Source organism: Anser anser, assembly GCF_964211835.1.
Source record: "Anser anser genome assembly, contig: HAP1_SCAFFOLD_34, whole genome shotgun sequence".
Lineage (NCBI taxonomy): Eukaryota > Metazoa > Chordata > Aves > Anseriformes > Anatidae > Anser > Anser anser.
Window position 1 is genome coordinate 205,199 of NW_028154129.1, and position 25,003 is coordinate 230,201.

Consider the following 25,003-nt stretch of genomic DNA (forward strand, 5'->3'; position numbering starts at 1 on the left):
GAAGGCCAAACTAAGGGGGGACCCCCCCCGAAAATTGAAGGGTCGAAGCCCCAATTTAGGGGAAGAAACGTCAAAATTGTGGGGTCCCCCAAAATAGGGCGGAAGAGCTCTTAATATTGGGGGAAACCCAAAAAAGGAGGGTGGGGGACTCTAAAATTGGGGGGACCCCCCAAATTGGTTGTGTCCCCCCCCAAATTGGTTGTGTCCCCCCCAAAATTGGTTGTGTCCCCCCCAATTAGGGGAGGAACCCCCAAAATTGGGTGGGCGAACCCCCATATTGGGGGGGCAGAACACTTAAATGGAAGTGTGAAATTCCAGAATTGAATGTGGACCCCCCAGAACAGTCTTCAGGGGTTTAGTGTGGTAAATTTTATCGGGTTAGGGCTGTAAGGGTTTTTAGGGTTAGGGTTTCTAGGGTTAGTTGGGGTAGGGGTTAGGGTTAGATCTGTGGTTGCCATAGCGTTAGGGGTCAAGGTTCTTAGGGGTTAGGCCTAATATTAGGGCGGAAGGCCAAAATAAGAGGGTGGGAGCCCCCCCCAAAATTGAAGGGTTGAAGCCCCAAGTTAGGGGAAGGAACGTCAAAATTGTGGGGTCCCCCAAAATTGAGCGGAAGAGCTCTTAATATTGGGGGAAACCCAAAAAAGGAGGGTGGGGGACTCTAAAATCGGTTGTGTCCCCCCCAAAATTGGTTGTGTCCCCCCCAAAATCGGTTGTGTCCCCCCCAATTAGGGGAGGAACCCCCAAAATTGGGTGGGCGAACCCCCATATTGGGGGGGAAGAAGACTTAAATGGAAGTGTGAAATTCCAGAATTGAATGTGGACCCCCCCCAGACCTGGGGAGGAATCCCCAAACTTGGGGGGGACCCCCAAAATTGGGGTTAAAGCCCCAGATCCCGGGGAGCTAAGCCCCAAATTAAGGGAAGGAACCTCAAACATGTGGTCAGAACCCCAACATTGGGGGAAAGAACCTTAATATTAGGGTGGCAGGCCAAGAAAGGATGGTGGGGGCCTCCAAAATTGTGGGGGGCTTGGAATTGGGGGGAATCCCCAAAATGGAGGGGGAACCCCAAAAGTGGGGGGGGGGGGGCGAAGCACCAAATTAGGGGAAGGAACCCCAAAATTGCGGGGAAGAACTCTGAAATGGAGAGCTGAAAACCCGAAATTGAGGGGAAACCCCCCAAAACGGCGGGAAAACCCTCCATAAACACGAAACCGGTAATGTAACAGAGCAAAAAATGGCGTCCTACGGCAAGGTGCGAGGCTCAATTTTCTGGGGAGTGCTGGGAAATGTAGTTCTTGGCCACCGGGTTTCCGGGAGTCCATATTGTTTTCCCAGAGCATGCCGGGAGATGTAGTTCTCGGACACTGGGCTTCCGGGAGGCCATGTTGGTTTCCCATCTTTGCTAGACTCCGGGTGCTCTGGCTTCACAGAGAAACCCCCAAACTGAAAAATGTACCTGCTAATATATTGGGCTCTAAATGTAGCCCTGGGTTAATTGAATAACAATCCCTGGGTAAGATTGAAGTGCAGGAGGGGTTGGCTACGGTTTTAAGAGCCGGTTTGCAGAAAAGGGATTTCCCATTAAGAAATGGCATATACTGATTGTTCTCTTCCTTGCTCTGCCAAGACCTGAAGCACATCTTGGAAGCCAGGCAGAATCCGTGGAGCCAATGGAGTTCTCAAGCTCGACTTCAGCTTCTTCCCAGCTAGAAGAAGCAAGGACACGCCGACTGAGTTCCACAGGCAACGCGCCCGTATCTGTAGACGAGGATTTAGAGATGCTACTTTGGGAACTCTCAGACGGCATACTGGAAGCCGAGCTCGACTTGGACCCAGGGAAGGATGAGGATGACCTCCTCCTTGAGCTTTCCAAGATGATTGATGATTGAACTGCATAGTCCTATGGTATATTAAAAAAAAAAAAAAAAAAACAACAACAACAAAAAAAAACTCTTCTTCTTGTTGGATACCCCGAGGTGATCCTTTTTCTAACTGAGGCTTTGCAATGAGACTTAAAGCACAGTTGGATCTGGTAGAAATTGGCAGGATCTGCACTCAGTTGTCCTAAGTTTTCCTGCTGGTCAGAGTTAAGGTCTTGTGCATGGTTCCGTAACTATAGGTGGCTACCTTTGATATCAAGAGGACAAAGCACTTGTTTCTTTTGGCACAGAAAGATGTCCATCGGCACGCTGTGGTGGCTGTGAATTGACGTAGTGATGGAGCGATGCTCTGAAGGCTTAAACGGAAAGCTTCTTCCTTCCGCCCCCCCTTGGCACAGCTCGATGTTGGGCACATTGTGAAGCCTGGGTGTTCTGATTTCTCGGACAGTTGATACCCAAATCCCGGAGTTACTATGTCAACTCTTGACTTTTATTTGTGTATGCCATTGTTTTGACTGTAATCTTTTCAGATGATGAAGCTGTAGGGGCGGGAGGGAGCAAAATAATTATTCTAGCGTTGTGGACCAAACATGCTGCCAGGAGTGGTGGTGGTGGGGTCAGCCCACCCGGCCTTACTTTCAATTATCAGGGGTGATAAAATGGTGTGAAAAGCAGCAGCTCTGCGATACGGCTACGCTACCCCCACTCCCTTCTCTTGTGCTGTACCAAAGTTCCCCCAAGCTTTGGTTGGTGCTTTTTGCTGGTGACAGTAGGACTCCAGGGCGAGTAGTCGGGACTCTCCTGCAGTAACTGGGTCAATTAAGGGTTGGTTTAAGTGCCTCCTGGTTTTTAAAATTGCTCCCCTGAGCTGCTGGCTCTGCTGCCTGCTACAGCAAATGTTCGGGTGCCATCAGCGTCGCACTTGGGCGTGGGCACTGACCCTGCGGAGGAGAGCTGAGACTCGCGTGTATTGTGTACCCTGCCGCCAGTGATCGTTTTCCCCTAGCAGATCTATTTTGAATCATTTCCCTAAATTTTAGAGGAACTTTAGGCTCTTTGTGCTATGATTTGTGAAGCTGTAGGGGCCCTCAGGCATTTGCTGCTGGCAGAGGAAAACCGCTTGTCGAATTTGTTGTAAATACTTTCTGTTTGGACAACAACGCCTGTGTGTGTGTGTGTGTGTGTGTGTGTGTGTGCACGCGTGCGTGCTTTGACGACCCCCTGCGACGCCCCAGCTCCGCGAGGGAAGCTTTGAAGCGGCTCTGGGAAAACCTCTGCGGAAGAAACCGCTGCTAGTGACTTGCGGAAAAGGGACTCCACAATCAGTGAGATTGTAAAGTAGGTATGTTTATTCAGCGCTGGGCAGCATGGGAGGTCGTGGGCATGAAGATTGATGACTCTTCCTCGTCACCGCTAGTTGACCTCTTGTCTTTGCACAGACTCAGTTGCTCCTTGGCTCTTGTCCATCTGCAAGACCAGTTTCTCCCAGTTTCTTAAGACAGGCTCACTCTCTTATTAGGAGACTGACCTTGGTAAGGGGCCCAAGGCTTCTTGCTTTAGTTAATTGGCACAATGCACCATAGTTAGCAAAGACACTAAGTAGCATCCTAGTTTAACGCTGTCAGCGCTCTATCTCTACTTGATAAGATTCTCCTAACTCCCTCTCTCACTGGAGCCCACGCAGCCCTCCGTCCTGCCGAAGGACTTCACGGGGACTTCTGCCGGCTCCGGGTGCCCGCACACAGACAGAAATGGCTTTGAGAGAAAACAATCAGGATGAGGAGAGCTCAGAGACTGCGGCCGGCTTCGGCCACCTTCCCCTCGCTTTCCCTCTCCGTGTTCAAACCGAGCACTGTTCTGCCGTCAACCTTCGCTGCCTCTGCCCGCGGCGCTGGGCTTTCGCGTGTGCCATTGCTCCTCTACATATTTTATCCTTCCTTTTGTAAGGAATGGTCCAGCAATTCGTGTCACTAAGGGATTTGAAGGGTTACCATCGAGGCCCGGTTCTAGGTGATAAGAGAACAAAGGGGTTTTTAGGGAAAAGTGCTGACTACTGCAGGGGATGTTGCTAGAGTTTCTGAAATCCGGCGCAGAGGCTCCCAAACGAGGAGGAAGGGGGAGCTGAAGGACAATTGAAGGACAAAAGCCTGAGAGGAAGACAACCAGCATTCAGCCCGAGCAAGCCCCGAGAGACCACCAGAGACTGGTACGCAGGCGCCCCTGGGAGGGGTTTCGGATTCCGGAAACCAATTCTAATAACCCTGCCTCTTCTCGAAGTAGTAATGAATATGTATTAGCCTGGGAGCATCAAAACCAGCCGCCTTACGTAACAGGCGTGCGTCCTGGGGGAGCAGAGACTCCCGGCGCACCCAGCGCTGCTTGCTTGCCTCTATTCGTTTAATAAATTGTAAACTTTGATTGTAATCCTATTTGGGACTCAGCCATTTATAAAACTTTTTATATTCGTATTTTATTTAAGGCTGTCTTGCCCCCCTCCCCCCCCCAGCCTCGCTGCTCGCCAATAAAGCTAGCGCAGGGACCCCTGCCTGCAACCATAGAGACGCGGTCCTCCCGGCATGCTAGAGCGGCCCCCCACGCTCCTCCAGCATCCCAGCGTCCCTTGCGCGCTCCCGCCCGGCCTCAGGGGCTTCCGGAGGCGGCCCAGCAGGGGCGGCGGGAGCAGCGAGGCGGCGGCAGCCATGGCGTACCGCGGGCAGGACCAGAAGGGGCAGAAGGTGATGGTGCAGCCCATCGTAGCCTTCCTGCGGCCGGGGAGCGACGGGGGAGCAGGTGGGGGGCGGCCCCGGCCTCAGGGGTCTCGGCCCGGGCCTTGAGGCCTTGTCCCGGGGCCTTGGGGCCTCGTTGCAGGGTTTGAGGCCTTGTCCTGAGGCCTTGTCCCGGGCCTGGAGCTCTTGTCCCCGTGCTGAGCCCTTCACGCAGCGCCCCAGAACCTCATCTTCCGCTACCTGCAGAGCGTGAGTAGCGCGGGGAGAGGACGGGGAGGGGATGGGGATGGGGATTTGGGGGGGGTGGGGGGAGCGGGGAGGGTCCGGGGATCTCCCTCGCTGAGTTTTCGGCTCCCACCCGTTGCTCGGGGCAGGTTTGTGGGGAATGGAGAGCTGTGCGGCGTGCTGGTGGGTACAAGGAGCTGCTGCGCAGCCCGGCGTTTCGCCCTCGTGTTAACGGGAGTGGGATCGTGCAGCCGGGCGTGCAGGAGTGTTCCCTTGTGACTGGAAACGTGTCCTTCAGCAAACGTGTAGTATTCACCCAGTCATATAAGACTCTAAAATGTCAGACTGTTAATTGAAACTGCCCCTGAGAGTTGCTCCTTGGAGTGTTTGGGAGCTCTAGCGGCTATGGTTAGCGGGTATTTCTGAACACACGAGAGAGAACAAAACTGCTCGCGGTGTTTGTGTTCCAATTTACTCTCCTCCTTCGTTCTGCAGAGCTCGAGGATCCAGGTGTGGCTGAGCAAGTGAACGTGCGGATAGAAGGCTGCATCATCGTGAGTGTCAGCACGACCCCACGTTACGTCGTTAGTTTGTTTTCCCTCATTCACAATCCTATTTTTTCTTGTCAAGAAAAACTAGCCCAAGGGAAAAAAGAAATCGTGCTTCTCTAACAATTAGTCTTCATTGTCCAGCCTGGCTCAGCAAAGCTGACGATGGTTCGTGTTGTTGCTGAACTAATTGCCACTGTTGCCGATTTCTAGGGCTTTGACGAGTACGTGAATTTGGTGCTGGACGACGCAGAGGAGATTCACTCCAAGACAAAATCAAGGAAACAGCTGGGTGTGTCGTGTGTCTGTGCAACCCGAGTGACGCGCGGTCTGAAACCTGCCCGGGTGAGCCTTCTAGGTAGCAGCACTGAGAGGTACCAACCGTGTGACGAGCCTTGCTGTTGAAGTTCAGTGAGCAATTCCTGGCTACATCTCTGTCCCTGATGATTTTTGAGCTGCTGATTTTGCTGAATGAAGGAGAATCTGTCCCTGCCTGAGATCAGTTCTGGTCTTTGAAACGTGTAATACCAGGCGGCCTGCACTCTGCGTGATGGGCAAAACCCTGCTCAACCACACGAAACACTTTCTGAAAACACGAGATTATTCTCAGGTTCTGGGCTCTCTCTAATCCCCTCTTTCCCTTCTCTGTGCTGCAGGCCGGATCGTGTTAAAAGGGGACAGCATCACTCTTCTACAGAGCGTTTCTAAGTAGAATTTGCCATCCTTAGAACAAAGGTGGCTGCCGTGCTGCGGAGTGACTGAGTGCCAGGGGAACGCGGCCCGCTGGTAGATAGGAAGTTATTTGTAACTGGGGTTGCATGCTGAGGTCAAAAGTCCTTCCTTTGTGGGAGCGAGTTGTTTGTAGCTTGAAACAATACGTGATGTATTTCACAAATAGCCATTTTTCACATTAACTGTAAATGTAAACCACAAATCTGCTTGTTTTCAGTCTCTTCCTTCTGTGAATGGAGAAGGAGGAGAAATATAGAAGCGTGGGCTTTTCTTTTTGCTGTGGATCTGATAAGTTTCGATAACGCTATGTGCTTTCTTGACCATTACATCTGCATTATGTGGCCAGGGTGGACTCGTTCAGGGCACGGAAGCCCCACACAGTCCTTGAGCTAGCAGGGTGCTAAGGAGGGTGTTGGAGATTTTGCATGCAATTGCAGCCCTTTGTTGCTGCAGTGACAGGTTCCTCAGATTCTTTCTAAACAGGGTTTAACTTGTTGAGAATCTTTTTGGGAGTGCTTATTGTGGATCAGTCAGTAAAAGTATCTTAGTGGGCCCGTGAGGGATTCAGGGCTGTGGTGCAGTAACCCAGTGTTTACAAGTGTTACTGCTACGCATGCTTGTCCAATAACGTCTCCAGATCAGAGAGTGAGAGCGGGCAACTGGTTCAGATTAAATCTGTCACTTCTTGCTGCTTTGGACAGAGCCTGTAGATTAAACCCTTGTGCTGTTCAATAAGCTGGGGTATCAGATGTGTCGGTTGGGTTTTTATCATTTGATTTATTTTTTTTATCCGTTTGGAGATCTGTCTTTTCTATTTAAGTTTCCCCAAGAGAGCTGAGTTCCTTGATGCATCGACCAAAGAGAAGTTCCCCGGCTGACTTGGGACAGCCAGTCCCCTCGTTTTTCTGATCACAAAAAAAAAAAAAAAAAGAAAAAGAAAAAAATCGAAGAAGAAAAATTTTGACTGTAACTGTAACTCAGAAACTAAGATTACCTAAATGGAGAGAAATGAATTTTGATGCACAGGCTGTGCTAGAAATCTGTTAATCAGCATTCAGTTTTTCAAAACTTCAATTTGTGTATCATCATCATGAAAATTAATAAATTCAAGGTGGGAGATCCTTTCCTGAAAGGGAAGGACAGAAATACGAGTCTTGCTGTGGGGCCTACCCAGCGCAGTTCTGCCATTCCGAGAAGTAATACGTCAGGAGTGTCACAGCAGACGTTCCCAGGAAGAAACCTTTGAGGGGCAGCATGACACACTTGATTGGCGAAAGCAGCTTCAGCTGGACAGCCTGCTGCCGGGATGGGTAATTCTAAGTTGTGTTCAAGTTGCTGAGTTCCTTTCAGCATGTAGTAAAGATGTAACGTGCCAATGTCGTTTGGGAACAGGAGGCATTACGTGTCACCAGCAGTGGGCACGTAGGGAACAAAACAGTATCTTACGAGGTCCTCCACATCTGCCTTTCATTTTGTCCTTGGTTTGCCAGCTGGAGCTTTCAGGAGGTGAGGAAGGAGGCTGTCCCAGTGAATAGTTCAGGTGTTGCAGGGTATTTGTGATGCAGTGCTTGTAAAATTTACCTGCCCGCATCTCCTGTTACAGGCAGCCCCCCGCGGGCCCTGTGAGACGGGGAGCTGCTGCCTGGGGTTAGGCCCAAGGTGCCCTGTCAGGCCCAGGGCCGCCCTTCCCCTTGCCCTGCCCTTCCCTCCCGCTCCGCAGCCCTTGCTCAGGCCTTTTGGGCTGTCTGGCCGTCCATCTGGCCCTGTGTCCCTCCGTCCCTGCCGTCTTCCGAGGGAAGCAAAGAGTCCCTGGGCTGCCTTCAGGGGGGAGGTTCTGCTCAGGAAATTAAAGCTTCCCCCTTAACCCGCCTTGCGAGTTATTTTGAGTTCCAACCTTCTGCCTTCCTTTCGTAGCAGTGCCTCTGAGGGGTGCGCTGTAAGGTAGCCGTCATCTGGCGCGCTGCTCCTGCGTTTCCCAAAGGAACTGCCTTCGGGATCTGACTAACTCTGGATGCACGCGGTTGTCACCTTAATTTCTCCGTTAGTTTGCTGAAAACAACCCTCTTGGGTGACCTTTGTGTTTGTTTCTTCAAACTTGGATCGAGGAGGTCTCTGTTTCCTTATGCTGATGTTCACAATGAAAGTGCAGAAGGGATGATTACTGTTGCCCGGGTCAGTCCTGTTGCCAGGATGGGAATGTTTAGCCTACCGGCCCTCTGGTGTTGTTAGGCTGCACTCGGAGTGTGAGCTCTGGGCCTTATTTGGAAAAGACTGCGTTATTTGAGTGTACAAACCCGAGATATTCTGCGGATAGGTGATTCTCAAACCACGTCAGAACCACCGCTGTGGCGTGTGCTGGAGTCGGACGCGCGTTTGACTGATCAGGCGGAGCAGGTGAATTGAATTTGTTGCTGGATGGCGAGGTGTTCTGGGGGAAGAGCTAGTCTAAGGAAAACTTCCTCTTACTGCCCCTTCCCATCTCAAATGGCCACTGTCTGGGGAAATTGCTTCTTTATGACATTAACTACAACGTTACAGTGAGGATGAGGAATCATCATTACTCCCATAGTTATTTGCTGCCAGGCCGCAGCGTTGATTTCAGAGATTTAAAAAAAAAAAAAAAGGAAAAAGAAAGGAAGTATGTATTCTTTCACATACTCTCTTTTCCCTGAGAGTAAATGTTGTAGCTTCAGCAGTACCCTTCCTCTGGAAACGATTCCCAGTGCCTGCTCAGACACTGGGGAGGAAAATGACAGAGAGAACAATGGAGGAGAGCCACCCGATACAAAGAAAGGAAAAAAGGGGTTATGGATGAAGGGAAAGCAACTACATAAAAAATTGGTGCTATCTAAAAATTGGTTAAGGGTTTGGGACCTGCAGGTGCTGCCTACACGTGCGTGTGTTGCAGTCGTGCCTGTTGCCACTGCGCAAAATGGAGAGAGCTTCTTTGTCGAATGCAGCATGTTAAAGCATGCGCCATTGCCTGGAAGAAAAGCACGGCCTTCCCTCGTGTGGGACTTCTTCCCCATTGATCTGTGGTTTACCTGAAGGTTTACCATAACCTGCATAAGTTTCAAAAGCAAGCAAACAACCAACCAAAAAACAACACCAACATTAAAGAGTGGCAAGGCAGATGCTCATCTGGGGACTCTGACTCATCGGTGACATCACCAAGCAAAGCACTGTGAGCGCTTCGGGTCGGGGCTGCTGCGGCGAGCCTCGCAGCTGGGAGGGAGAGCGGGTACGGTTCGCCTCTGGCGGGTCTGTGTCAGCCCTCTGCCCTGGTGGCTTCGTTAGCAGTGAGAGTTTGACTGCTGTGTTCCCAGCTTTCGCTTCTGCACCGACCGTGTGGCAGAGCCCGCAAGCTGCTTCCTCAGCTGGAAGAGGAAGAGGAGTGACCTCAACTGTGCCGAGGTAAAGCAGAACTGTTGAAAAGATTTGTCAAAGATGCGGGTTGTACCAGCGCAGCCGCTGCAGCTGCAGCAGGTCCTGGAGCATTGGAGAAGATAGAGAGGGGTTTCTTCGTGAAAAGAACGCTGTGAAAGTGTTTTCACGCGGGAAATTAGGAGAAGCGCCTCTGTTGTTTGGATATCCTCTATTGACCTGGCACACGGGCATTACAGCATACCTGGCACACTCTTTGTATTGTTTGTTAAAGAAAAAAAAAAAAAAAAAAGTGTTTTAGGGCAGGCCAAAAACCTGCCTTGGCACTTCCACATCGCAGCAGTGCTTGCAGGCCGTGCATCCTGGATGCCAGGCCAGGATCTAAATCCGATGGTGCTGTTGGTAACGTGAAGTTCAGGAAGCACTTCTGGGTTTTTCTGCTCTTCCATGTGAATTTTTGCCCTGTGAAGGTGGTGTACTGAGCTCTTTTCTTACCAACAAATAGGTTTAAAAGCAGTTACAGCAAGGATGAGCTGTGCTAGCAGGGGGCTGTTCTGTGCTTCGACCATGGGAAGATGAATGGTTTACCTATGCACCGTTAAATATAGTTTGACACCTAGCACACAACACTTGCAGCCTGTGGGGTGCTTTAACAAGCAGGTAAATCAGCGGAGACTGTTTTGCAGCCAGGCTGATGCTGGGTGATTGAAAAGCAGGGTCACAACAAGGAGTTTATGCTGTTCTTTCTTGCTTGTCATCCGACTGTCTGCTTACACTGTTCTAAAAAAAAAAAAAAAACACCAAAACGGGGTAAGCATCTTTAATACCTTTATTATAAATGGAAGGCACAAAACAGGCCAGCAACAGAGACTGTCCAAGAGAAAGACTTTGTGCTTTATAAACAAACAAGAAATTACCCTTAGGTAGGTGTGATAATCCTTCCCTAATGCATTTTTTGGAGTGCAAAAATATTTTGTTCCCTTCTTGCTCTTCTCTCCAGGACAAAGGCAGAATAGCCAACTGGAAAGTTAGACCAGGGAGGTCAGTTTGTTCCATACTGAGAAAGACAAGCCTGTAAAACAAACTAGACAGGTTTTCTTTGGACTAGTTATCTTCCTTCAGCAAAGGCAAAGTTTATGACACTTGTTGGCATGTATTTCCAGACCCCCAGCTACCGTGACTGTAGTGCATCTGTAATTCTTTTGTACAAAAAGAGTTCAAAATCTCGTAACGCAAAAACTTTACTAGCACCCTGGAGAAAAAAGAAATCTAAAACTCTTGCCAACTTCTATTACAGACCTGCTGAGTGCACCAGAGTTACTCATTTTTATTCAGGCTTTCAGGGGCTAGTTCAGTTGGTTTCTGTTCAGCACTTGGATCGCCATATTGGCAGATGTCAGTTAAAAAAAAAAAAAAAAGCTTTGGAGATCTTTTTTAAAATGAGACTACTTTTTATGGCATTTAGGGCTGTGAGGTATCCTTGGTTTTTGCTTTCTTCCCATTCCTTAGACCAGATCCATTCATATCCTGAACAGCGTTCTGGGTCTGTTCAGGAAAATGGAAGGCAACAAGCAAAATGATGAGCTCCTTGGGCATTCAAAAGAGCTCAATCTGGAAAAGATTTCAAGTCCAACTTCCATGTTAAGGAGCACCAGTAATTTTTAGAAGTAGATGCAGAGGAATCTGCATGGCACTAAGCGTGTTTCTGAAGGTGCTAAAGGTCGGAAGTGACGATTCCTCTCAATACTAAAGAAGAGAAGGAAACCTTGCACTTAACTACTGTTTTTATTCCCTTTGTCAAGCAGTCAAAACCAACAACTAATACGAGAACCCAACTTTTCCCCTCTTTACTTTAGATTTGGGAAAATTCCCTGCCAAAATAATACTTCCTGGAAAATTCACTAGTGTTTGTGTGAGTAAAAGGTTCCAACCTTTTATTATTAATTTGTAAGAACTATTTCATCCGCTTTTGTCCAGAAGAGTCAGAAATAATTTGCACAGAAATGTGCAGCATTTTAATGAAAGGATTCAGAATCACTCTAATTTGAACTTTATCTGGTCTGGTTGCAGGTTTTATGACATTTAGTGTCTTAAAAAAAAAATCAAAATATCTGACTTCACATCAGAAAAAAAAACCTGCTTGTGGCTAAATAAAATCTGTTGCAGCTCTGGTCATTGAAAAATCATTGGCTGTTAAATTGGACCTTAGTCATCTTTTCTAACCTTTCATGATCTTGCAGCAATGGATGATGATGGATATATGGATTAGGGAACAGCACGTGATGGCAAACCTGTGGTATTTGCTACAGCGCAGAAAGAAAACAAATTGCTTCCAAAAAATCAAACTAATTCAAAATTCTTGGTATCATGCAGCCATGCCACTGGCAAAGTGAGCATTGCCCTGCCTCTCAAAGCTTGCTGTATCCTTGATCTGCTGTCTTCCTGCTGTTAATTGATTGCAACTCTACGTGTCTGATCAGGGCTACGAGTTGTTCTCCATATGGATACCATACAACATATACTGTGCACGCTTGTGTGTATAGATATGTTTATCCTGTATGCATGTACATATGTATGCATATTTGTGTGCTGGCCCCCAGATCACTCATGGTATAAAGCATTGGCCTCGAAGGCATACTCATCAAAATATTTGGTAGATCCTCCATTTTTTTCTAGTTCCCTCAAAATGAGAGAGTTTTTACGCGCTCTCTGTGTCAAAAAGGCAAAACTTCTGATTTCCACTGTCGCTCTCGCTAACTTTCTATCACTCACTCCTCGTGTGTGTGTCTAAACACATATGTGTGTATGCGTATGCACATTTGTGTATTTCTATGCACTGGTGTGTTTTTTGCTGTACAGGTAATAAAGACGGGGAAAGGTTTTAGTGTTTTCTTAATAGGTGAAGAAATCTTGAAGACCAGAGATTGGAACATACTGAATTTTGAATAAAAAAAAAAAAAAAAAAGTCAAATTGTCTGGCTGTGGAAGATGGATCCTCATTTTTGCAGCCACTTTGAATCACGAGTTCATCTCTAAATGCACTGTTTTTTTTTTGTTTTTGTTTTGTTTTGTGGGGGTTTTTTTTTGGTTTTTATTTTTTGAAGAGCTAACTAACCCTGGCTGTCTCCAGTCTGAGAGAGTGTTCAGATGGACTTGCTTCCTCCATTAGTTATAAGCTGTTTAAAAGCACATCCTACGTTTGAATTGTGGATGAGAGGTTCCCTTGGCAAAGTGGAGAGGCAAATTCTTCCTACCCCTTTATCATTAATTCACGGATTCAGTGTTGGTTCGGCCTCCAGGAGAAGTTAACTGGAAGTCTTTGAAGATCAATAACTTTGCTGAGGTTGTCCAGGTAGGTGAACTCGAAGACCCACAGTGACTGGAACATGCTATTTAATGCGTCATACTGCGTTCTGTAGAAGTTACTCGTAGCCATAGTTGATCATTGCCTTGCATGTATGATCAGGTGGTTTTTGAAGAAGTGACTCCATTTTCAGGCTTCCAGGTGTGCTCCAAGGCATATTATTGAGGACGTGGAAGAGAACACTTGCTGACAAAGCTCCTGGCAGCTTTACAGAACTTTAGTTTAATATTGTGTTAGTTCCCGTAACAGCTGATTTCAAGGCATTGCTCTCCTCAAGAGACTAATTTGATGAACAGAAGAAAGCTGGAAAAATGCTTGTTACTCATTATTTTTCACTTGTTGGTACTTTGTTTAGGGTTACTTTTAAAAAGAAGATTTCACTGATCACAAGCCAGTGGAAGACTTTCAGCCCAAGCAAGGGTGAAGACAGCTCTCTCCAAGAGCAGAGGAAGTCCCTGTGGAGAGAACCCGAGCTTGTTATCAGAACTTGTCGGCATGTCTAAACAAGGAGACGATTGCTACTTCTATTTCTATTCTACCTGTACCAAGGTATGGCTGGGTTTCTTTTGCTTTGCTTTGCTTTGTTTTTGTTTTTTTTTTTTTTCATTTTTTTCAGGAAGGGGTAGAGTAGGAGGAGGAGGCACACTGGTCTTTGGTTAACGTGATAACCAGATAGATTCTGAATTCAATCGTAGCAACCTGAGGCAGTAGCATGGACGTTTTTGAGGCTGTACTATATTTTCCTTGTTGGTTTCCTTTTGGTTACAGGGAGACAACTGTTCCTTCCGCCACTGCGAAGCTGCTCTGGGGAACGAGACAGTCTGCACGCTGTGGCAGGAGGGTCGTTGTTTCAGGAATGTCTGCCGATTCAGACACATGGAAATTGACGTGAGTGCCTAAAGATGTGTTCTCAAAATAAATCAACAAAAGCATTTTTCAGTGCTGTAGGTGTGCTGATTGTGCTTTTGCAGGATAGAGTCATTTGCTTTGGAATTACACTGGTTTCTGTTAGCAGGGGAGGGGGTGGGAGGAAGGAGAGGGAAATAAAATCAATGCCTTAGGTATGTCTTAGCAAGATTTTCTTTTATTAGACGCCGACAGTATTGTCTCAACAGATGCAGAATAACCGCTAACTAGACTGCTAAAACCTGCTGGAGCAGGGGGGTAATAAACAGGCTGTACTAGCCTCCTGAGAGCAGGCTTGATAATGATCTATCAGGTCTCTTGTGTCCCGGAGTCCTTCAGATAATGCTGTTCTAGCTGCCTGGGCTAGGAAGCAGTGGGGAAAGTTAAAGGTGCAGAAGAACGAAGTCTCCAAGAAGTAGTTCTGGATAGAGTTAACGTAGGCAATTTAAGATGTTCTTTTTCCCTCTGAATAATCCTAGTATAATCCTAGGTGTATTAGTTTAACCCACCCTAAACTGATGTCTGAGAGTGCCTGTCTTCTCAAACTGAATGATGACAGGGCTAAACGTGCATAGTGGTTACAGCTTCTGCAAACTTTGTGAATATGCCCGGAAATACTATACTTCCGTGATAAACTGACCTTTGGAATGATGTTTCAGCACTGTATTGTGACAGCCCTATCGCTGTCGTGACCTGGAACTGTGCATCTCTTTGCAAACCTTAGGTGCATGTTATCACGAGCTTGTCTTTCTTTCTGTCTTCAGAAAAAGCGCGGTGAGATTCCCTGCTACTGGGAGAAGCAGCCAGTAGGCTGTCAGAAAGCCAACTGTGCTTTTCATCACGCAAAGGGACGTTACATCGATGGAGTCTTCTTACCACCAAGCAAGAGTGAGTTTAGGTCCTTTTTCTTTAAGTATTGAAGAATTAATTTTGCATATTACTTAGTGGGTGCCAATAGTGTAGGAGACATCAGGTAACCGTCCATTTGTGAGTGCAGGAAAAGGTCTGCAGTCCTAGGTGGTCAGCTAAACCGAGTGTACTGCTGCTGTACTGCTGGTATTTGTTTTCTGCTTTCATGCTCAGCTTCTCTCTGCTTTGTGTGATATTTGCCTTGCAGTTTGCTTTCTGTTGTTTCGTCCTCTGCTGGGTGGTAGGGAGATGTGTTGTTGTTTGAAGGCAAGTCATTGTTCACGGTGTAAACAGTGGCGGGATGGGCAAAAGGAGATGCTGAATTCATTGTCTGTGCAGGTTATCTGCCTTAGCTACCATCTTCGTGCATTGTGGTCAAAGTTTTAAACTGCCATATTACTGATGATCCTCCTCTTCCTCTAGCTACACTGCCAAGTCCGCCTGAGTCCGCGGACGATGATTTGAAAGTGGCTCAGATGTCACTGCAGCAAAACAAACTTTCTGTCCAGTCCAATCCCTCTCCATAGCTAAGGCGGGTGATGAAAGTGGAAAACTCGGAAAATGTCCCAAGCCCTACACACCCTCCAGTTGTAATCAATGCTGCAGATGATGATGAAGATGATGATGGTGAGCATGGTTTGGTTCTTGGAAGGAATTTGTGCTGTAAATGATTGTGTAAGTCTTTGGTTCTTGGAAGGAATTTGTGCTGTAAATCAATGTATAAATCACAGATGACCTGAGGTCTGACTAGCGATAGGGCAGGCAGTCTGGTCAGGTCACTGGTGGCTTTGTCTGGCAGTCAGTGGACAGAACCTGAAATGTTGGAGGAAAGCTTAGAACCACTCTTGGCTTTAGTTGGTCTGTTGTGTAAAGCTCTATGTGAAACTAGGAAGGAAATTCCTTTTTTTTTGTCTGAAGAGTAATATGTTGTGTAGTAGTTAAAGCTGCAGAGAGAATCTAGAGTCCTAGATGTTTTGTCCTAGGGTAGTCTACTTACGAGTTCATCAGGTCAGTGTAGCTGTATTAAAAAAAAAAAAAAAAAAAAAAAGCTTTTTTATAGGAACCATGGACTGAAGTGTCATTGCATGAGCTACATAATCACGAACAATCTGGCCTATGCATAACTGAATAGATTTTTCCCCTTCAGACCAGCTTTCTGCGGAAGGAGAAGAAACTAAAACTCCCGTCCAGCAACCAGCTGAGGAAGGCCAAAATGGATTACGGATGATTTCCACTCGGAAAGCCAGTGCTACTACTGCTAAACAAGGTATTCCAGCACCTGTAGTAGGATAAATCGGAAGGAGAACTTGACAATTAACTCAAAAGCAATGTGGCGTAAAAACACAACAGAATGTAGGGGTGCTGAATGGACTCGGTTATTTCCATGATCTCATTTCTCCCTGATACCATCATGTGCCCATTGGGTCAGAAAGTTGAACTCCTTTTCTTTCCTTTTGGAGAACAAAACAGGGTCACAGCATGGAGTTTAAATGGCTGCACGTGCAGCCTGGCAACCACTGTTGAAAGCCATATCTAACGATAGAGGGATCTAATATCACGTAAATGGATTAAAATTAAAACTACAGTTTTTACCCTGAAGGGTGAAAGGAGGGGCAAAATGCCATTGATTCTATGGTTGTTTCACTTGTGAGGAGTGTTGACAGGGTTTATTCTAAATACTTCTGAAAGTTCCTGAGCACTAAGAAGCCTGAGGATCTGTGGTCCTCAGTGAGTGCCTCTAAGCCTTAGTCTCATTAACTGTTTTCTGTTTTCAGAGGACGGTCTGAATTTTGGAATAAAAACACTTGAAGAAATCAAATTGCAGAAAATGAAGGAAAAAACTAAGAGACACGGTGGTGAGTTAATATTCCCTACTTTCTTACCCTCTTCACCTTCATCCTGTGTGATGATTTTTCTTTCAAAAAAAAATTCTTCCAGTAATACCGGGTAGCTGGCTATGCTTTGGTGAATCCAACTATTTGCCAAAGAAGTGAAATTTGATTGGCTTCAGAATGGCAGGTGATGGTGGCTGGGAGCTGCTTGAGGGATGGACTTCCATGTTTAGCTGGGGGCATCGAGCAACCTGATTCTCAGCCAGCTGGTATTCTAGATGGGAATTCCAAGGGCAACCAGAGGCAAATTAGTCACCTCTCTTATTTGCATGCTCTGGTCACTGTATGTTTGACAGTAATGAATAATTACAGTTTTTTGTTCTTCGTGATAGTTTTTTCTGTTTGGTAAACTTCCTTATGTTTTGCTTGCTCTGAGCAGAAGGTCCTTCAAGATCTTCTCTTCCTCCCGTCGATTCTATGATTTTTCCTGCTCCGGAAAAGGAAAATGTCCGGACAGTGGTGAGAACTGTGACACTGTCTACAGAGGAAGGTAATAATTCATGCTTTTGTTTTGATTTCATTACTCCTAAACTGGAAGGTTAAGCAAGAAGGAAGGCAATTCACCCCTGTTAGCCTCCTGGTGCTGCCGCCTTCTGTTCAAAACATGCTTTTATGCTGAAAGTCCCTGGTTGTACTGGAAAGCTTTGGTGCTCAGGTTAAGTGCAGTAGCAGGAGAAAGAAAAAAATGTGTCAGTATGCAAATAGGGGGATAACTGAAAAACAGGAGAGTAACGAGAAGAAAGAGCTCTAGAGGACAGTGCTATGTAAGAAGCAATTTCTGAAGCTTTAAAGAGGCTGACAGTGGCACGTGTGGACAGTAGTGCGATAGGAGTCTGTGTATAAATTATATTGTTTAGAGTTGTGCAAATTCCTTTGAAAGGGAAAGAAGTGAAGAAGTACTTTTACTCATAGACATTCACCTTAGAAAGGAATATTTCTCAGCATTGGTACCTAATAATATTCTGCTTGCTTATGCAGCTCTGTTCTGCACAAAGTATAGCTGTCAAGCAGACTCAGATTCATTCTCGACTACATTCAGCTGGAATTTGAGGCAAACACTGAGACTATGGATACTTTTTCTAAGTTAATTATAGTTGTAATATGAGTTTGTGTGGTTTAGCTGTCAAAACAGTGTCTTGCTGGGTTTTTTTGGACATGGGCTAACAGTATACTATTTCTATTGGCTACTGGTCTCTATGAAATAGAAAAATTTTACTTTTGTTTTAGGGGAGGAACCTGTGGTTCGACTAGATCTTGCTGAGAAACAAGGAAAACGGAAAGCCTCCGTGGGTAAGAACTTTTTATGAGCTGTTATTTAGGTGCCGCCTTCTCTATATGACTGCATCGAAGAGTATTTTTGACGTGTGAGAGGAAAATGCGTTGCAGTGGAGATCTGTGTTGACTGCAGAAATGGCAAAAAAACCATTTAGCAGCTGAAAGGCAATTTTATGAAAATATGCTTGAAAAATAGAAGCTTGTGGTTGACTGTTCTCAAATCTTCCTGCAAAGAAATGTTCTTAAAATATTCCTTGTTTTCTCTGTCTGAAGCTGATGTAAGCGCCCTTCCCGTGAAGCGCAGCCTTGCTGAAAGGCTGGGGAAGAAGGTGGAGGTTCCGGGAAATGCTGACAAAGCACCAAAGAGAGGTACAGCTACTAAACAGGCATCTGGATGTGATTCACGGGTTTTGTATTTAGGCTCTCTGTTTGTCCTTTTCCTGCGATGTTTCTTTTTGCATGTTGGCTGAGGTCTTAATCACCGGGATTCAAAGTTACCTTTCCTGCCTTGTTTTCGAATGTGAACACAAAGTTGACGTTTATGCAGCCTCCCTAATTTGGTCTTTTTCTGTTTTGCAGTTCAAGTTCCCAAGTCTGTGAAGGAGAGACTAGGATTACCTTCTCAACGGACTAGTACTGCGAAAGGTAACAACTGGCTATTAAATATACTTTCTCCTTCTTCCTTTCCGTGAACTTAGACCGTTTTCATACAGCCCTAAAAAGGAATTCAAATGAAAACAAAGAACTGGTTCCTCTCGCTCGAGTGCTGAAGCTCTTCTGACAGCCACTATCAGAAATCTGCCTCTAGGTGTGTGTTTATTTTCCGCTTGTGCCTTGTCAAGGTTTTAAGCTGCTTCTGTGAACCATCATATACAATTAGAATAGAGCCACTGCCGGGAGCAGGAATTTGAAATGCAGTCTGAAAAAGTAATCAAGTAAACTAGCATTTCTGTGTAGCAACTCTCTCTGGATAGGGCTGGTCTTCAAAATACAACAAGTGGCTCAGAGGAGGAGGAGAATGTTAGGCTATTGTCCTAAGATGGGTTATTGGGAACGCTCAGGCTTAGTTTTCCTTAGTACTGTGACAAATTTTGGAGACTTAAACTATTGTTGGACTCTCTTTAAATGCTGGTGCTTCTCATTTCTTGATGATGACAGGGAAGGCTGCTAAGCCAAAGGGAGAGATCCATGTGAAAACACTGGAGGAAATCCATCGTGAGAGAGCTCTTCGAGAAAGTCAAGCCAAAGCCCAGGCTGAATGGCATGGTAAAACCAAAGATCCCAGCGCAGGGGCAAAAATTGAGGGTGAGCCCAAGAAGCAGAGTGTGCTCACTCTTTCCGGGCCCAGCAAAGTGCAGTCGAAGGAGCCGGCAGGTAAAGCCAAGCCAGAAGGAGAAGTGCGTGTTAAAACCCTGGAAGAAATAAAGCGCGAGAAAGCTCTGCGGATGCAGCAGAGTGGAGGAAATGTGCCAGCTCCCCCAGCACAACCTGGACCTGCCCCAGCCGGGCAGAAATCGTTATGGAACACAAAGCTATCAGGTAATAAGATGCTTTAATACCTGCCCCGGTGAGGTGCTTCCCATATTGAGCAAGTTCCATTTGCTCAGGATCTGCTTTGCTTTTTCCTTCAATGCGGAGGATAAAAGAGTTTAAGGCTACAAAGTTCAAAGGCAAAGAAGGGCCAGAACGTGCAACCATGTCTGTTTTCGTTAATTACGTGATGGTATTCTGTATTTCCCACTAGAAAATTAACACATTGAGGGGCTTTTTAGTCTAATTTTGGTATTCTGTTTTTTTCTGCCATCTGTTTATGGTATGAAGTCCTCCCTGTGTTGAGTTCAAGTTCACCTTCCTCTTTGGCATGTGTTGCTTAGCTTGACACGTGTATGTGTTTGTAAAGCATGCATCAGCATCTTAATGTGGGGGGCCAGTTTCTGTCAAAAATGACAGAGGATCAAAGGCCTCGTTGTTAAGATTATATCAACTTTGTAAAATGAGATTGTGTGAGGGAGATAAGGAGGGCTTAAAGGCTGCATGCACTGCACATTGTAGCCTTTCTCTCTGTCTCACGGGACACGAGGAAATAAACACACAAAGAAAACAAGTACCCAGCTTTCTTTCGTTTCTTCTCCTGCCAGCCAGACGTTAGGTCAGGAATGGGAGACTAGAATATGACTCTACAAATTTGGATTTTGTAGAACAACTTAATAAATTTTGTGGGACATCACTGCAGGGGAGAGGAAGCTGGTACAACAGTTGCATACACTCTCTTGTCTTACTATACCTGCTGCTTTTCCTTTCCTAGAGGGAGCAAGACTTTAAATACAAAAGCTGTCAACATTTGTGAATCTTACTAGACTTCATACAACGTCTTAGAGTATTGCTTGCACTTGGGATCGCTCTGTGTCTGAGTTTCCCTCGTCCTGGATTATGATTTACTGTAGCCATTCACTTTCTTTGTTCCTTTGTATGGATTGTTGGTAGACGGAGTTTACTATGTGGAAGATATTGCTGAGAATCCAGGCAATGGCAGTGTAATTCTGCTGGCCAAATACAGTTAACTGTGTAGAAGGGCCGTGGAAATGAGGAAGAGAACGTGGATTTTTCATGAGGCAGAGCAAGACTGTATCAGTTCTCTCTTCCTTTTACTCTAGCCAACTTTAACATGTTTGCGAAGCCTTGGGATGGGAAAGTCGCTTCCCCCAAGAAGAAGGCACTGAAACGTAAGGCACCTGGCAGTTTTCCCTCTGCTGTAGCAGCTGTGAAACCACGGACTGCCTCCGATGCAGACACAATGGGACCTCCAGCCAAAAAAGCAGCTATGGTAAGGACAGGGGCTAATGCAGAAATGGATCCCTTGTAAAATTTATACCCTCCTCTAGGAGAAAAGATGGAAAACTCAAATGTTCTACAGGCCTTCTGTTTCCTTTTAAATCCAGTAGCTGCCTACAGAATTCTTGTAGTACCCTTCCATATTTATTAGATTAATGGCACTATTTACTTAGTCCTCTGTGATTCTGTGATTTCTCTGGTGTGGAGGATTTTGTCCATTAATGCTGTGTTCTTAAAAGACACAAGATCATTAGTAACCTCCAAGTGAATATTAACTTTCTTCAGGAGCACCTTGGTTTTGTATTTTGGCTAAGGCTCCGCAATGCCAGAGGAGAAGCAGCATGGAGGAAAAAGCTAGCAAGGAATCTTTTACCCATGAGTCCTAAACACTGTTTTGCTGCTTTCTAGGCTGTTCCAGCCACGCTGGAGCACGTCCCAGCCACCAGACTTGAAGAAAATCCCCAAAACAGGTGATGACCACAACTTGTTCTTTTTCTCAATCGGTGTATATCCCCAGTGAAACATAAGTTCTGTCACAGGTGGGGAAAAAAGGAGGGTTCTGAGATAATTAAAGCCCAAATCCATCAGAGGATAAGTCACTTATTTATCTTATAAGATAAATAAGTCACGTGAAATGACTTTCTAGCAGCTAGCAGGAATGCTTAATTAGACTTACTTTCTTTAAATGCTGCAAGTCGGTACAGCTTTCCAGTGACTTCTTGCTCTGTCTGAATACCTAAATGAGGATGAGGTGAAGTTCTTCTACTTCCTCGTGAGGTGATAAATGATGAGTAGTGTCCTCTGCCTTTTGGTCCTCAAGAATGCCACCCGAACAAACATACAAGGTGACAAGAGTGCAGGGAGAGCAGAGGGAAGTGATGGCTGCAGATCAGCTTCCTGTAGTGGGGAGCAAACTCTGCTGAGTGTGCCGTGGGAAAAATGACTAACTTAGTAAACAGATATTTGCAGATGGAGACTTCTTAACATTTTTACAGGAAAATTAAGCAAGGTGGCAAAGTGCCTCTTGCTACAAAAATTGAACCATCTCTGCTAGACTCCGGGTGCTCTGGCTTCACAGAGAAACCCCCAAACTGAAAAATGTACCTGCTAATATATTGGGCTCTAAATGTAGCCCTGGGTTAATTGAATAACAATCCCTGGGTAAGATTGAAGTGCAGGCGGGGTTGGCTACGGTTTTAAGAGCCGGTTTGCAGAAAAGGGATTTCCCATTAAGAAATGGCATATACTGATTGTTCTCTTCCTTGCTCTGCCAAGACCTGAAGCACATCTTGGAAGCCAGGCAGAATCCGTGGAGCCAATGGAGTTCTCAAGCTCGACTTCAGCTTCTTCCCAGCTAGAAGAAGCAAGGACACGCCGGCTGAGTTCCACAGGCAACGCGCCCGTATCTGTAGACGAGGATTTAGAGATGCTACTTTGGGAACTCTCAGACGGCATACTGGAAGCCGAGCTCGACTTGGACCCAGGGAAAGATGAGGATGACCTCCTCCTTGAGCTTTCCAAGATGATTGATGATTGAACTGCATAGTCCTATGGTATATTAAAAAAAAAAAAAAAAAAAAGAAAAAAAAGAAAACAACTCTTCTTCTTGTTGGATACCCTGAGGTGATCCTTTTTCTAACTGAGGCTTTGCAATGAGACTTAAAGCACAGTTGGAACTGGTAGAAATTGGCAGGATCTGCACTCAGTTGTCCTAAGTTTTCCTGCTGGTCAGAGTTAAGGTCTTGTGCATGGTTCCGTAACTATAGGTGGCTACCTTTGATATCAAGAGGACAAAGCACTTGTTTCTTTTGGCACAGAAAGATGTCCATCGGCACGCTGTGGTGGCTGTGAATTGACGTAGTGATGGAGCGATGCTCTGAAGGCTTAAACGGAAAGCTTCTTCCTTCCGCCCCCCCTTGGCACAGCTCGATGTTGGGCACATTGTGAAGCCTGAGTGTTCTGATTTCTCGGACAGTTGATACCCAAATCCCGGAGTTACTATGTCAACTCTTGACTTTTATTTGTGTATGCCATTGTTTTGACTGTAATCTTTTCAGATGATGAAGCTGTAGGGGCGGGAGGGAGCAAAATAATTATTCTAGCGTTGTGGACCAAACATGCTGCCAGGAGTGGTGGTGGTGGGGTCAGCCCACCCGGCCTTACTTTCAATTATCAGGGATGATAAAATGGTGTGAAAAGCAGCAGCTCTGCGATACGGCTACGCTACCCCCACTCCCTTCTCTTGTGCTGTACCAAAGTTCCCCCAAGCTTTGGTTGGTGCTTTTTGCTGGTGACAGTAGGACTCCAGGGCGAGTAGTCGGGACTCTCCTGCAGTAACTGGGTCAATTAAGGGTTGGTTTAAGTGCCTCCTGGTTTTTAAAATTGCTCCCCTGAGCTGCTGGCTCTGCTGCCTGCTACAGCAAATGTTCGGGTGCCATCAGCGTCGCACTTGGGCGTGGGCACTGACCCTGCGGAGGAGAGCTGAGACTCGCGTGTATTGTGTACCCTGCCGCCAGTGATCGTTTTCCCCTAGCAGATCTATTTTGAATCATTTCCCTAAATTTTAGAGGAACTTTAGGCTCTTTGTGCTATGATTTGTGAAGCTGTAGGGGCCCTCAGGCATTTGCTGCTGGCAGAGGAAAACCGCTTGTCGAATTTGTTGTAAATACTTTCTGTTTGGACAACAACGCCTGTGTGTGTGTGTGTGTGTGTGTGTGTGTGTGTGTGCACGCGTGCGTGCTTTGACGATCCCCTGCGACGCCCCAGCTCCGCGAGGGGAGCTTTGAAGCGGCTCTGGGAAAACCTCTGCGGAAGAAACCGCTGCTAGTGACTTGCGGAAAAGGGACTCCACAATCAGTGAGATTGTAAAGTAGGTATGTTTATTCAGCGCTGGGCAGCATGGGAGGTCGTGGGCATGAAGATTGATGACTCTTCCTCGTCACCGCTAGTTGACCTCTTGTCTTTGCACAGACTCAGTTGCTCCTTGGCTCTTGTCCATCTGCAAGACCAGTTTCTCCCAGTTTCTTAAGACAGGCTCACTCTCTTATTAGGAGACTGACCTTGGTAAGGGGCCCAAGGCTTCTTGCTTTAGTTAATTGGCACAATGCACCATAGTTAGCAAAGACACTAAGTAGCATCCTAGTTTAACGCTGTCAGCGCTCTATCTCTACTTGATAAGATTCTCCTAACTCCCTCTCTCACTGGAGCCCACGCAGCCCTCCGTCCTGCCGAAGGACTTCACGGGGACTTCTGCCGGCTCCGGGTGCCCGCACACAGACAGAAATGGCTTTGAGAGAAAACAATCAGGAGGAGGAGAGCTCAGAGACTGCGGCCGGCTTCGGCCACCTTCCCCTCGCTTTCCCTCTCCGTGTTCAAACCGAGCACTGTTCTGCCGTCAACCTTCGCTGCCTCTGCCCGCGGCGCCGGGCTTTCGCGGGTGCCATTGCTCCTCTACATATTTTATCCTTCCTTTTGTAAGGAATGGTCCAGCAATTCGTGTCACTAAGGGATTTGAAGGGTTACCATCGAGGCCCGGGTCTAGGTGATAAGAGAACAAAGGGGTTTTTAGGGAAAAGTGCTGACTACTGCAGGGGATGTTGCTAGAGTTTCTGAAATCCGGCGCAGAGGCTCCCAAACGAGGAGGAAGGGGGAGCTGAAGGACAATTGAAGGACAAAAGCCTGAGAGGAAGACAACCAGCATTCAGCCCGAGCAAGCCCCGAGAGACCACCAGAGACCGGTACGCAGGCGCCCCTGGGAGGGGTTTCGGATTCCGGAAACCAATTCTAATAACCCTGCCTCTTCTCGAAGTAGTAATGAATATGTATTAGCCTGGGAGCATCAAAACCAGCCGCCTTACGTAACAGGCGTGCGTCCTGGGGGAGCAGAGACTCCCGGCGCACCCAGCGCTGCTTGCTTGCCTCTATTCGTTTAATAAATTGTAAACTTTGATTGTAATCCTATTTGGATTTATAACAGCCATTTATAACACTTTTTATATTTCTATTTTATTTAAGGCTGTCTTGCCCCCCTCCCCCCCCAGCCTCGCTGCTCGCCAATAAAGCTGGCACAGGGGCTAAGGGATTTGAAGGGCCTGCTTGTACACCTAAGGGATTTGAGGGCCTGCTTGTACACCTTTGGGGACTGCCTCTTTTGGGGGGGGGGGTGTTAGGAGCTGCTTGTATACTTTTTTAGGCATTCCTCTGAGAGGGGGTTGGGAGCTTCGTGTATACTGGGGGGGGAGGGCCTCCCTCGAGGTGGAAGCTGGGGGGGTTGGAGCGTTTCTACACTGTAGGGGCCTGCCTGTACACTTTTGGGGCCTGCCTTGGAGG

The 25,003-nt window shown here is 46.7% G+C and overlaps 1 protein-coding gene and 1 long non-coding RNA gene across 2 annotated transcripts; both read left to right on the forward strand.

Annotated features, from left to right (window-relative positions):
- The first annotated feature begins 1,371 nt into the window (after positions 1 to 1,371).
- LOC310890737 lies at positions 1,372 to 5,730 on the forward strand. Its single transcript, XR_014577285.1, has 3 exons — positions 1,372 to 4,856; positions 5,328 to 5,386; positions 5,594 to 5,730. It is a non-coding gene; the product is annotated as an uncharacterized lncRNA (long non-coding RNA).
- A 56-nt stretch (positions 5,731 to 5,786) lies between these two features.
- On the forward strand, positions 5,787 to 24,629 carry LOC310890735 (zinc finger CCCH domain-containing protein 11A-like). The gene is made up of 10 exons (XM_083853062.1): positions 5,787 to 12,848; positions 13,216 to 13,409; positions 13,629 to 13,748; positions 14,531 to 14,654; positions 15,099 to 15,942; positions 16,451 to 17,057; positions 17,795 to 17,857; positions 18,116 to 18,650; positions 19,001 to 20,666; positions 21,083 to 24,629. The coding sequence occupies exons 2-5, from the start codon at positions 13,356 to 13,358 to the stop codon at positions 15,200 to 15,202; spliced, it is 402 nt and encodes a 133-aa protein (XP_083709188.1). The 5' UTR covers positions 5,787 to 12,848; positions 13,216 to 13,355; the 3' UTR covers positions 15,203 to 15,942; positions 16,451 to 17,057; positions 17,795 to 17,857; positions 18,116 to 18,650; positions 19,001 to 20,666; positions 21,083 to 24,629.
- Positions 24,630 to 25,003: the final 374 nt, after the last annotated feature.